At 41.1% G+C, this 12,655-nt stretch overlaps 2 protein-coding genes across 5 annotated transcripts; one reads left to right on the plus strand and one right to left on the minus strand.

Moving 5' to 3' along the window:
* Positions 1-602: 602 nt before the first annotated feature.
* On the plus strand, positions 603-5,041 carry LOC115691738 (uncharacterized). 2 transcript variants are annotated; one of them, XM_030618448.2, is made up of 5 exons: positions 604-2,268; positions 2,901-2,959; positions 3,232-3,360; positions 3,444-3,579; positions 4,614-5,041. In XM_030618448.2, exons 1-5 carry the CDS (start codon positions 1,564-1,566, stop codon positions 4,920-4,922), a joined length of 1,338 nt encoding a protein of 445 aa, XP_030474308.1. In that variant the 5' UTR covers positions 604-1,563; the 3' UTR covers positions 4,923-5,041. The 2 variants fall into 2 exon arrangements, with proteins under 2 accessions (XP_056160389.1, XP_030474308.1); XM_056304414.1 differs by lacking the exon at positions 2,901-2,959 and having other exon boundaries at positions 603-2,268; positions 3,266-3,360.
* Positions 5,042-5,443: 402 nt separating this feature from the next.
* Positions 5,444-12,640, minus strand: LOC115691735 (beta-amylase 7). Of its 3 annotated transcripts, XM_030618445.2 has the most exons (11): positions 12,361-12,640; positions 11,097-11,756; positions 10,323-10,610; positions 9,870-9,947; positions 9,426-9,629; positions 8,390-8,584; positions 8,109-8,273; positions 7,410-7,670; positions 6,714-6,932; positions 5,918-6,137; positions 5,444-5,686 (listed from the first exon to the last, which is right to left on the minus strand). In XM_030618445.2, exons 2-11 carry the CDS (start codon positions 11,535-11,537, stop codon positions 5,658-5,660), a joined length of 2,100 nt encoding a protein of 699 aa, XP_030474305.2. In that variant the 5' UTR covers positions 11,538-11,756; positions 12,361-12,640; the 3' UTR covers positions 5,444-5,657. The 3 variants fall into 3 exon arrangements, with proteins under 3 accessions (XP_030474305.2, XP_056160387.1, XP_056160388.1); XM_056304412.1 differs by lacking the exon at positions 9,870-9,947; XM_056304413.1 differs by lacking the exon at positions 5,444-5,686 and having other exon boundaries at positions 5,936-6,137; positions 6,718-6,932.
* Between the last annotated feature and the right edge of the window lie 15 nt (positions 12,641-12,655).

A 12,655-nucleotide genomic window follows, 5' to 3' on the forward strand; every position in this document is an offset into this window, starting at 1 on the left:
TTTTTATCCAATTGAGCCATGAAGAGAATATGAGAAACCTGAATGACTGAGGGTAAGAGTCGACATGCGAGCGGTGGCCAACCACGACGGCGACGGAGCAAGTGACGACGGCGACAAAGCACAGTGTCGACGGGGAGCACAGCGACGACGGCGATGGACGATGGTAACTTTCTTCGCCTGAACGACGACCATATGAGCCCTAATTTCACTCTCAATGTGCGACGTCGTTTAATTAACCAGGGGGAAACGATGTCGCATTGGACGTCCGAGCCACGCAGGCAATGCGACGTCGTTTTTGAAGTCCACGTGGATTTTATTTTTTAAAAAATTTGCCAAGTCATTTACAAGATTTAATTAAAAAAGTCACGTATTATTTTTTATCGGAATATCTGGCCATTGACACTTAAGTGATCGTTTTTCTTCCAAATTTATACTTAAGTGAATCGGCAAAAAATTTTGGCACTAAACCGAGCATCGTATATAAATTGACACTGTTAGTGTTCCCCTCTCACTTTTACCCACATGTTTCGACTCGAACTCGTGATGACAAGGAGCAGAGGCAGGCCAAGACGAGACTCCTCAACCAACCGCTCGCGGCGGTTTTGTCGGACATTTGACTAGGTTGCCGCATTGATCAGCAAGTTAATGATGGCGCAAGCACGGGGAAGCCGCCATTGACGTGAGGTCGACTTCTTGGAATCTAAAGCGCATATTGGCGAGTAGATTCCCGAAGCCGAACAGCTTCGCGAAGGAACGACAATGGTTTTGACTCGTGGGTGCGCACGCAAACTGTTTGCACCCTCTTCTTCGCCATTTCCTCCCTGTATTCGCTGTTGATGAATACATGCAACTTTCCCTTTTCTTTTCTTTTCTTCCTTCTAGAAATTACTGTTCGCTCCCCCTTCTGTGATATGCTCGATCTTCCAGGCCAAGATCAAGAGTTTGGTCGAAAGAAATTCATCCCTCCTCTGTTTCTTTTAATGGGTTCTTCTTCTTCTTCTTCGGGTTCTTGTTGATCGTCTCTACTGATTGCCCTTGCGACATCGCTCGAGATACGCGCGCGGATGGAGTGGAGTTCGTGGGGAAGGCTTTTTTGGCGAGTTTATGGGTTGAGAACTTCGAGCTAGCGTTGCGTGTCTTTGTTGTTGATCGGTTGAATTGTATGTGTTTTGTGGGAAGTCAAGCACGTGGGGATTCCAGTTTCTCTCGATTGCTGGTCTTGGTCAATCCATCGGTCTTCTTCGGCTCCTATCTTTCATGGGTATTGATCAATTAGAGTTTTTTAATTGTTAGACGTCTGCCGTAAGCAACTTCTTTGAAGTCCTTGGACGAAGCTTCGAGCTTTAATTGCTGTTTTTGCGAGCGTCTTCTAGTCAAGGCGCAGCCCCGTTTGGACAGACAGATGTTTCTTGCGCGACGACACTGAGTACTTCCATGTATAAAGAAATTGCATCTTTCCCGAGTCTGTCAGTGAATTTGACCCCATTTCAAGCTTGTAAAGCCCTTTTAGTATGCACTCATGTTAACTCCCGTTGGGTTGTCATGCTTTCTCCATAGTCATCTATGTCGATCACCTGCTGCCTTCCCATTGTCGAATCAGTGTACTGTCTGGCGTGTGCCCGTTGGGTGTGGAAGAAATGCCTCTACTCAGCAGGCCACGAAAGCGAGAACTGGGGGCTTGCTACAGCGGAGGAATTTGCTGCTGTGCCTCGCCTTTGTCGCTATCTTTTAGCTGAATACGAGGATGATCTTCGTAATCCAATATGGGCACCCCCTGGAGGGTATGGAATGAATCCTGATTGGGTCGTACATCGTAAGGACTACGACGAGACACTAGGCCGTGCTCCTCCTTACATGCTGTATATGGATCACAAAAATAGGGATATTGTGTTGATCATTAGGGGACTCAATTTAGCGAAGGAAAGTGATTATGCAGTTTTGCTGGATAATAAACTGGGGCAGACAAAATTAGACGGTGGGTATGTACATAATGGGTTGTTAAAGGCAGCTGGGTGTGTATTCGATGCTGAGTGCGATGTTCTAAAGGAATTACTCGAGAGTTTTCCAGAGTATACCCTGACTTTTGCTGGACACTCCCTTGGGGCAGGGGTGGTGGCCCTGTTGACTATTGTGGCGGTCCAGAATCGAGAGAAGTTGGGAAATTTTGACAGGAAGAGGATTAGATGTTATGCTATTGCTCCTGCTAGGTGCACATCACTGAATTTGGCTGTGAGATATGCAGATGTAATCAATTCCGTTGTTTTGCAGGTATAGTACTACTGCTTAACGTTCTATGTTCTGTCTGAAGTAGTGGATTAGACTGTCATAAGTGTGACCCATATGAAGTGCGGCTCAGTGCCATCAGTTTCAGATAGTATTTGCCTATCTACATTTTGCAATAATATGTAGTTTTCATACCATAATAAACTACTTAACTATTTAGGCACTTTGAAAGTGTGGTCACTTCTTACGGATCTATATATCATTTTCTTTTTCAGGATGCAAGCTAGATATTAATTCCCTTTTAAAGAAGTTACTCTAATGGACAGGTTTCATTGGTAATATATAGTGCATCTGTGGCAATTGTGAGATTATTGTGAAAAGATGCATGCCGTTGATTTTAGCCTACCGAGCATATTAGGATAATAAATGCATGATTCATGACAATGAAGTAGCTTAAAGTGAATGATAGCATAAAAAAGTAGCTAAGAACGAGATATAGGGCTTTACATCAAGTTTGATACATAACGTCTCTGAAAAATGCTTGTTCTTACTTGAAAGACCAGCGTCATGGGTTGGATTAATCTCTTCTGTCTGGATCAAGATTTTTGTCTCTGTAAAGTCCACTGGTGCATTGTTTTATGTTCATATTTATTAATTGATTTACGGCGATGGAACAGGATGATTTTTTGCCTCGGACAACAACTGCCTTGGAGGATGTTTTCAAATCCGTTCTCTGGTAATAGATCTTATGATTATTTACCTCTTCAGTACTATATTATCTTGGATCCAGAATTAGTTATTCAGAGAAGTGCACATGTAGATCCAGTATTAGTTTGTTTCCGATCAGCGAAAGGCCAAATTCCATACTTACGTATCCTAGAAAAGAAAAAAAGTCCAGATGTAGTGTTAGGTGTTGTCACATGGCTAGTCGGATAGGGTGTCCACTAAAATTTAAGTATGAAAGAGAAAATCAAGATACTAACCTTGCTGGCTTTTGCCATTTGACAGTTTGCCATGCTTATTATGCCTTATGTGCTTGAAGGATACGTGCATCCTGGAAGAAAAGATGCTTAGAGATCCGAGGAGATTGTATGCTCCTGGACGACTATATCACATCGTTGAGAGAAAGCCCATGAGGTACAATTACAACTTTTAGCATGCTGCTGGATTCTGCTCAAATTTGGAAAGGGTTATGCAAACCTGTTCTATCTTGATTGTAGGTTAGGAAGGTTTCCTCCTGTTGTGAGGACAGCAGTTCCTGTGGATGGGAGGTTTGAGCATACGGTCCTTTCTTGCAATGCAATTTCTGACCATGCTGTCATTTGGATCGAAAGAGAATCTCAAAGGGCTTTTGATGTACGTATCAGCTTCTAATTTATCGAGCAATACACAAATTATCAATTTTACACTGGCATTAATTTCCTTCTTAGAATCTGGTGATATGTTCTTCATGTTATGGTTGCTATATAAACTATGAGTGCTGCGAAACCATTTCAAAAGCCTGCATTGGCAGCAAGGCATACTGATGAAAACAGTTCGACTTTGTGTAAATTTGTGAGTTATGTGAACTGGTCATAGCATCAATGACCACCATAGTCATCAATTGGGAATCCCATTTAGGGGATGTTGAAATAAAAAACTTCGTCATCTTTTCTAGTCAAAAACAGGGGGGGAGATTTTCATGCTTCCAGGTAAATTTGTGTTCTTTAATATGGTTGGTTGAATGTTTAATCTTTTAATGCACGTTGAACTATATATGACCTAACTACTATTATTATGTTACTAGACACGATCCCTTGGAGTGTTCCTTTTCATGTACTTACTTATTAGGGTTAATACCATAAAAAATCCCAAATTGGTACACTTGAGAGAAATTTACCCTAGACTAATTTTTTGACCACAAAAACCTCAAATTACAACATCTGTGACAAATTTACTCTAAACTAATTTTTTGACCGCCAAAAACCCTAAACTGGTACATTTGTGACAAATTTACCTTCTATTAAATTGGATTGATATCATGAAAAATTACAAACTGGTCTATCTATGACAAACAGAGGATAAAACATCAAACCGGTACACTCGTCAATTGCCACGTGTCATCCAATTCAGAAATATGACGGTAAAATTTAATGGAAACTAGCAAAGGGTAAAATTGTCATAGGTATACTAGTTTGAGGTTTTTTGTGGTTAAAAAATTAGTTTTGGGTAAATTTGCCACAAGTGTACTAGTTTAGAGTTTTTGGGGATATTAACCCTACTTATTAAGCTGGACAAGACTATGATAGTGAATGAAACTCTTGTGGTGACTGTGAATTGAATCATCATGCTTGTAAGGGATTTGAGACGGCAATTTACTCCTACGTCTTCATGTTTTCTCTTAATTTTAGTTAATGCTGGAGAGAGATAAGACCATGGACATCCCAGTGAGCCAGAGAATGGAGCGGCAAGAGTCCGTCGTGCGAGAACACGATGAGGAATATAAAGCCGCACTTCAGAGGGCCATTGATTTGGATATTCCTTTGGCTTACCCACCTACTTATGGCACATTTGATGAAGTTGAAGCAGAGAGTTCCAGTAGATCCAGTGAGGAACCTCCGTTGATGTCATCCAGGAACAGGAGAGAAAGGTGGGACGGTTTTGTAAAGCGCCTCTTTCATGTAAATGACTCTGGCCAAATGGTGTTCAAGATATCATAGTTTTGTACATTCGAATTGCGAGTGTCTCAGACGGCAAAACCCATTCTTTCATTCAAATTGATGTCCCTTTCCTAGGCATTTAGAGAACTGTATGATAGAAGGTTAATTTCGGTCTTTAATCCCACCTGTGCTTATTGCAAATGCAGCTTTAGGTGCTTCAGTAATTGTTTTTTTTCATCCATGAGAATCAAGCAGGCCAGCTACGACTTTGGTACTATTTCTTCAACCAGCCAAAGCTAACCCAACTGTTAGCAAATTTGAATCAATCAGATGCAAGAATGTTAGGATTTCATTTCCTGAAAGAAGTAATGTTGGTGCACAGGCGATGATATTCATGTTGTGCAACTTGCACACTTCTTCCTTCCAAGATTAGGATTGAATTTGATTTTGTGAAGGAGCTAAATTCTAGGAAACAACGGATATTTTATCCTTGTTAAAAAATATTCAATAAAAGACTATGAAACGAAGATGTCGCGTTAAGTGAAGTCTTGACAACGAGCAAGGACCTTGAGCTTAGCAAGTTTGCGAAAGATTGGAGTTGTGATATGACGGATCACTGTTCTTTAATAACCATATAAACTAACCGCTTCTATTTGCGGCTTCATTTACAGGAATACAGTTAAAGCTACAGTAAAATGCTATTTTTCTACAATGCTAGATAGTAATTCCCCGTAATTCTGGGGAAAGAAGAATAATAAACATTCAAGTGCACTAAGCACACTTTCTTCTCTAGTGCTATTGCTGTAGATCGCGAACTGCTTCACCTGCAGCAACAAATAAGAAGTAGAGTTTAATCATATGCTTTAACACACCTCACATTCTTCCAGTAGTTGCACATGGAATCAATCAAGACATCACGATGTATAGCCTTATTTCATTAAGCAACATCTGCTATAGACCCTCTTACAAAATCGCCTTTTTTGTTGCATCAACTGTAATTTAGAGAACATTGCATAATAACGGCAACTTCTATATGGTTAAGGTAAGGGATTTACCATGCATTCTCTTCACAAATCGTTCAAATTCTAATAAGTTCTGTCTTTCCATGAGGATGGAGTTTAGCCTCAGGTAGGTGAAGGATAAAAAGTGCCTCCCATCCGGATCATTCAACAGTTTGGCACCATCCAGCATCTTGTTGTATGCTACACGATTGTGACAAGGAAGAAAATTCTCACTAGTAATTGGGATGCCGTAATCCCAAGCAGCATTCAGCACCTAAAACACAAAACACGGTTCCGTAAGCCACTGGAGGCATGACGTTGTCCTCCAGTTCCACATATAATCCTGATTTAGCAGGAAATATCAGTTAACTTGGGATAGAGCTAGGAGTTCTTTTCAGGGGAAGTGATGAAATACGAGTGCAAATTACTCTTTGCATCCACATATTTGTGAGATTTTTTATCATATAGAAATGCATAAAATAGTGAATACAAGAAGAAAATTATAGAGAAAACCACCATAACTCAGAAGCGCAATTTAGTGAAACATCATCTAATCGTCTCATACTTTTATGTACAATTGTGGACGTTTGGTAATTTTTCTTTTGGCAACTTTGCCTTTTCAAGCTCTAAGAGAGTTAACTTTCTGATGTTGAGAATTCTCATGAGGTCAAAACCCACAAAATAGCAGAACAAAGTCAATACATAGCTAAAAGCTTCTGAGTTAAAACAACAGCATCAAAATTTCAGCAGGTGCTATAGGCCCCACAAAACAAATCCAAGCTTCGTCCCTGCAGTTATCCCTGCCAACTATATATGGTTATACAAAAAGAAGACAGATCTCAGGGCTTACTTGCCAGGCCAAGCCATCAGGATCTGCCAGTGCACTTGAGAAATTCTCCTGTTGGTCTAGCACATGCAGCTGAGCATATGTGAAGTTCAAGGCAGCTCCATGCTTCTTCAGCATTGCTGCAATTGCAGCATAACCATCACGATTGGATGGGTTGTAAAATCCAGCAGTTAATTCAGCAGCATGACTAGCTGTCCTATACCACCAATAAAGACCTGATAGCTGCTCAGCAGTTGAAATAGCACAGTCGATCAAAATAAACTTTTACTGCATTTCAATAACACAATTCCAATTGCAATATCCTCATCATGACATTCCTGCTTAAAATGAATTTTTCAAGGAGAGAAAATATTCCACCAGTATTACATGAATGACACAACACATTGAGGAAATCATTCCTGCATTCCAAGTGATTGAGGGTGCCTGTTTCCCACACTAACTCCATTGACTGTCCAACATTTTACCAATATCGCAAAGTAATTGGAGAATAAAAATCAAACAAAAGGCCTACAATTTTACACCCATATGTCTACTTTGTAATGCATTCCTATCCCTAGTTTAAGTATAGCCATGTTTATGCAAAGACTAACGAGGAGAGAGTAAGGAGAAGCAGATATTGATGGTAATCTTTTCTGATTCTGATTGGAACAGTAAATATGTGTTTGCATCTATCAATATCAATTTAAAAAGTGGACCTACCTTAGCAGCAATGCAAGTACCATCAAAAGCTAATTTTGCCAAGGCAAGTACTCTATCACCATGATCAATCAACACCTGAGAGTACCACTTGAGAAAGAACCTTCCAAAATAGCCATCGTAATCTCCTCCGTCACAGAAGAAACCAGTTTCTTGTGGCTGTGCATTATAAGAACCCGCATTTTCTGGACCTCGAGCCCAAAAGTCCTGTCCCCTTGCCTCTGCTGCCTTTCTAAGATTCTTTAGTAGATACTGATCGTAGCACTTCAAGGAGGGAAAATTATAGCCATTCTCAGGAAAAACTCTTGAACAAAATTCAAAAATATACAAGTATAAAAGAGATAAGTGAAAGTGATTTTGCTTTGTTGTTACTTATTTCGCATCTCTCACCTACCAATTTAACAGTGCCAGAGAGAGCTGTAAAGAGATCAATTAAAAAAGGAAATAGGATTGCTCTCGACAAGCTCCTATATTTCCACAATTTACCCCAGAAAAAAGAACTTGCACAAATATTTCAAACAAATTGACTCAATGCGGCTGTAAAGAAACAGGATGTTTCATCATGCTAAGAAAAAAGACCTTTTTTCTCCAAAAATATCACAAAATCTGAGGAAAATTATATATACACTACAATTCTCCACTCAAAACTGCATAAAAAGAATTCGTTCCAACAAATTCCATCTTAAAGAAAATATTAATTACCTGAAATTCACCTATTCCAGGATATCTCCAACCATTTTTTACAGGGTTTGATGGGTACCGTAACTCCCCACAAGGACCTAGTCCAACCCCAATCATTGATATTAGACCATCCTCAAAGTATTCATTGAACTCTGCACGAAAGCTTCTCATGTAGTCGAAGTAAACCTACACGTAGTAAAAAAGGCGGAACATCTGAGAAATTTCTTCACAAGTTCCCCTTGAATAGAAGAAAAAGGAGGGAGGTGCTTATTCAACTCCTTTTATAAGACTTAAGGACATACCTCAATAGCAGTCCGTCCTCTCAAAACCCGCTCCTTGTCAATACCCCACGAAAGACATTCGGGGTTGCGTCTTCCCTCTCTATCAGTGAAAAATATGTCAGGGTTGCTCCTTCCAATTTCTGCCACCCAGTGGGGCAGTGGGATACAAACATCATCACCGACATTGCCTCCACATTCATGAAATGACATTACGACCTGAGGCAATATCAGCTGGCAATTTGACTATTGAAACTTGATAAACTCAACAAGAATATAGAGAAAAAGGTCAATGGGCACCGTCTAGCATTCTTTTGCATTATTTCACAAAATGTAATGTGTCGCATATAAGAAACCTGCTCCACTGCTAAACACTGAGCCTGCAGTTTGGTCAAGAAGAACTGCATCACGGTGTTTTTTCCTCTTTATAAATCAATGACCTCAATTGATAAGTAGAGCCTGTATACTTTGATGCTTATACACCATGATCTAAAAACTATATCAGCATAAAGTGTGAAGCCCAGGGAGCAGCAAGACCATGGCAAAACCAGAAGTGCCACAATCGTCCAAGATTAGTGCATAAGTTAACAGACATGCCAACCTAAAGTAATGCATGGTGGAGCTCTGCACTTCATCTATGCATAATCAGGGCTTGAAAATGAGTTTAATCAATGGTAACATATGGTAAAAGTGTAGACGGTGACATGATACTATCTCAGGCAAATACAACACTGCGAATAAATTGTAACATAGAAAGACAAAGAAGTGCAATAATCTCCACTTCCATCTCAACATAATTAGGGCTTGAAAGCAAGTGTAGAAAGTGATCAAAGAATTGTGCAAGTGGAACAATGGGTGCATTTGCTATTTCGGATTCATATTATGGTAAATATAAATCTCAAATATTTGTCATAGCTTCTCCAAGATTTTCACTTCAAATGGGGCCACAGGCCCTTAGCTTCCCTAAAAGCAATAATGACTCTCACCTCTACTCCATGCAATGACAGTAATATGCATAGCCACCACCAAAACTTTCAGTTATCAATGTGATGATATTAACCTGTAACTTAAACTGCAGCTCATGTACCATCTGGAATAGCCTCCTGTAACCATTCCAGTTGTACTCCTGTGGAGCATGTGCCTCTACCACTCCCCACCAACAGTCCACCGTGACACCATCGACATTAAGTGACTTCAAAATCCTTAACTGCTTTAGTAAACCATCTGGGTCAACCAGTTCACTCTTTACATTGATGACTCCCAACTGTCAAAAAGGATCACAATGAAAACCATTGTTGAAGCTGAACAAATACCCAATCAACAATTAAGTTGTCTAAGAAGACCTAAACAATCAACTACTGGCGGTCCGCATAAAATTGAAAATGAGGACAGAAATATGCATGTACTCAGCAGGCGCAGCTGACTGAAATAAAAGTATAAAAAGCACATAAAGCAATCTGCAAATATTCGAGATAGCTACTAGGCACAGATATTGTAATCTTACAGGTAGCATCACATAAACAGGAATGTAAGGGGTGCCAGCAAAATCACGCTCTGGTAATTTTGAGGGTACATCAACAATCTGCAGAAGAGACGAAATCAGCTTGAGAAGCATGAGAGACAACAGTAGGAGAACATCAAATCGGAAGAACTGTGTAAGATCTTGTCATTAGAGTTAACTAATGAAACTTCTGTTGAAATACAAAGATCTAGTGTGGATGATAGAGGTGATTGGCTTGTGAAATAAGGAACAAAGACTCATGTAATGTGCATAAGGATCTTTGGTCAAGATTCACACACATGAAGTACTAATCATTTATGTAAAACACACCCACAGCAACACATGGACTATAACCAAGTTCGAACCATTTGATTTGGATGAAGTAAGCATGGCATAGAAACAGAAAGATAGATGTTCATTCCCTCTATCAGTTATCCATGAAATCACCTATACTACCTGCTTGGCATCAACACTTTCAACAGAGCCACCAATAAGTGTTTGGGTATCTAAAGGCTCTCCTCCATCCCCCAATGCAGGTGAAATTTGAGATTGACCTCTTGAAGACGAATCATAAGGAGACGAGTTAGGCACATAGACGCCTTTCATTCGAGATGCATTATAGTCCACTGGACTTCGATAACCAGAAGAGATTCCTCTGAGGGAAGTCAGGGGAGCTTGTTGTGGAACCATTTGGGAAGATGGTGGAGTAACAGCTGCAGAAGTGCCACTAATAGGTTTTGAACCCTGTTAGAGATGAAGAAAAGGATTGGCAGTGGCACCTGGATAATCCTTATCAACTACATAACTTAGGTAACCCATTAGCATATAATTAATATACAAAAACCTAAAAGTGAACAATGCAAACCTCTTCAGGAATATTTTACGTGTGATAAATGGACAACAGACCAGACATATTTAACAGTCACAAGGGCAACACGCGGGTCATTTGGCATAAGAAATAGGAATAACACTGCAGCTAGCCCTTGGCACATTCAGTGAAGGGGGAATGTGGAAGTGTAAACTTCAATATTTCAGTAGGTAATATGTGTTTTTGGGGAACTATTCAAGGCAAAGCGTCACTGCAGAGGACCTCTAACAGTTGATTGAAAACCTTTATGTCACTGCATTGCACTTAAAACTATAAAGGTGTCCGTTGTCACTACATTGCCATGAATACAATAATAAATTAAAGTCATTTAACAAGTACCTTCAACCGTCAAATAGAAGTACCTGAGATCTTGAAGGAAAGGTTGTCCCATCTGGAAGAACAACCCAGCCTGCTTCCCTAGCTAAAGCTGCAATCACATCATTAATATCAGCTCTAACCCTTAGATTGTAGTTCCCATGCCTGCGCAGTCCTGCTAAGATCCTTGCAGTGATTGCTCGCCGGTGCCTCTCCCTCAGCTTCGTTCTCTCCTTCTCTTCAAGTGGCCTACTTCTTCGAACACCACCTCCAGGGATGCTCACTTGTTCGTGAATTTGGGGATGATGAAACCTATTATTATTACTACTTGACCCAATTAGTCCATCAACACCAACTAGTGGAGGAGTTGCAATATGCTTCTCCATGTCATCTTCTTCATCGTCATCCTCTTCCTTCACATCCATCTCCATATCTTCCTCATCATCGTCTTCACTTGTTCCTACTAATCTCTGCATATCGGTTGCCATAGCAGCTCTGCACCTGGCTATCACAATCCTCTGATCTCTTCACCCCAATTGCTAGATGAATGTAGATCTTTTTGTTTCACATGCCATGAAGACAACTTGAGTGCCTACTCCTTACTAACCTCATTCAGAAACAATTCTGGCTAGGCGGGCCAATGAAAAACTGCTGATATGACCAATTCTGCAAGTCCGATAATTGACTCCGAACCGAGCAGCACTCGTCTTGAAGAACAAGATAGCAATCACAAGAAAAAGGTCGAAGACCGAAAATTACTTAATTTCCAAGTCAAACGACATGCTTCACTTATTTATAACACCAGGAAGCAGAAAATCCGCTGTATAGACTACTTGGACAGCCTCACCATGGAAAGAAAAACAGGAAACTATGAAAGTTTTACGCTAATAAATTCATAAACTGTTTTCGCCGAGCTAGCTCCAGAAGCAGAAAGATGCTCGGGAGACGCAAACTCCCAAAGGAAGCTCAAAGACGAGTAGTGATTATCGCATTTTCCGGCAGTTCAGTCACCGACAACCTATGCCTCTTTTTTCTTCAGAATATCACCATTCAACAGAAAACATCAGCCATATCCAATGACATTAAATACTAAGTCTCCACTCAGGAATTAACCATGGACAAAGTCCTGCATGTGAAGCTAAACTTCATCATTTATGTAATTCCCACCAGCCAAGGTAAAATTCAGCAGAGGAAAGCAGACGCGCGCATCCTATTGAGCTGCAATCTAGCACTTCATCGGATCAACATGAACACATCATAGTTTCTCGGAGCTGAAATTGCTATTCAAACCCACCCGCGAGCTAATCTTACCTTCGGTCATCATAGTTAAGCACTACGAACGCGCCCGCAAGTACCGATTTTGTGCACCGACTTCATCTTCCGATCACGCGAGCGTCCCCCAGGCGACGGATCCCGACCGTTTCGTCGACCTACGCGCGGAGGCCGACCGCGCTCCGGCGACCGGAAAACGCCGGCGCGAGCGGCAGCGAGACACCGGGGCTCCGCCGGGAGCGGAACCGGGGAAGGGGGACGCCGAGCCGAGCCGCTCCGGCGAGGGTGGCGGGAGGAGGAGGGGGGGGGCGGGGGTGGGTGGTGGGTGGTGGGT

The sequence above is a fragment of the Syzygium oleosum genome, unplaced genomic scaffold (assembly GCF_021117445.2).
Source record: "Syzygium oleosum isolate NSW1041296 unplaced genomic scaffold, Sole_v2.1 Sole_v2.32, whole genome shotgun sequence".
Classification (NCBI taxonomy): domain Eukaryota; kingdom Viridiplantae; phylum Streptophyta; class Magnoliopsida; order Myrtales; family Myrtaceae; genus Syzygium; species Syzygium oleosum.

Excerpts from the sequence above, each read along its gene's own strand:
- LOC115691738 (XM_030618448.2), top strand. The coding sequence starts at position 1,564 with ATGTCGATCACCTGCTGCCTTCCCATTGTCGAATCAGTGTACTGTCTG. Across the intron at positions 2,960-3,231 it reads GTTTTCAAATCCGTTCTCTG|TTTGCCATGCTTATTATGCC; the intron begins GTAATAGATCTT and ends GCCATTTGACAG. Across the intron at positions 3,361-3,443 it reads GTTGAGAGAAAGCCCATGAG|GTTAGGAAGGTTTCCTCCTG; the intron begins GTACAATTACAA and ends TCTTGATTGTAG.
- LOC115691735 (XM_030618445.2), bottom strand. The coding sequence starts at position 11,537 with ATGGCAACCGATATGCAGAGATTAGTAGGAACAAGTGAAGACGATGAT. Across the intron at positions 9,630-9,869 it reads CTGTTTATGTGATGCTACCT|TTGGGAGTCATCAATGTAAA; the intron begins GTAAGATTACAA and ends CCTTTTTGACAG. Across the intron at positions 6,138-6,713 it reads CTGATGGCTTGGCCTGGCAA|GTGCTGAATGCTGCTTGGGA; the intron begins GTAAGCCCTGAG and ends TTTGTGTTTTAG.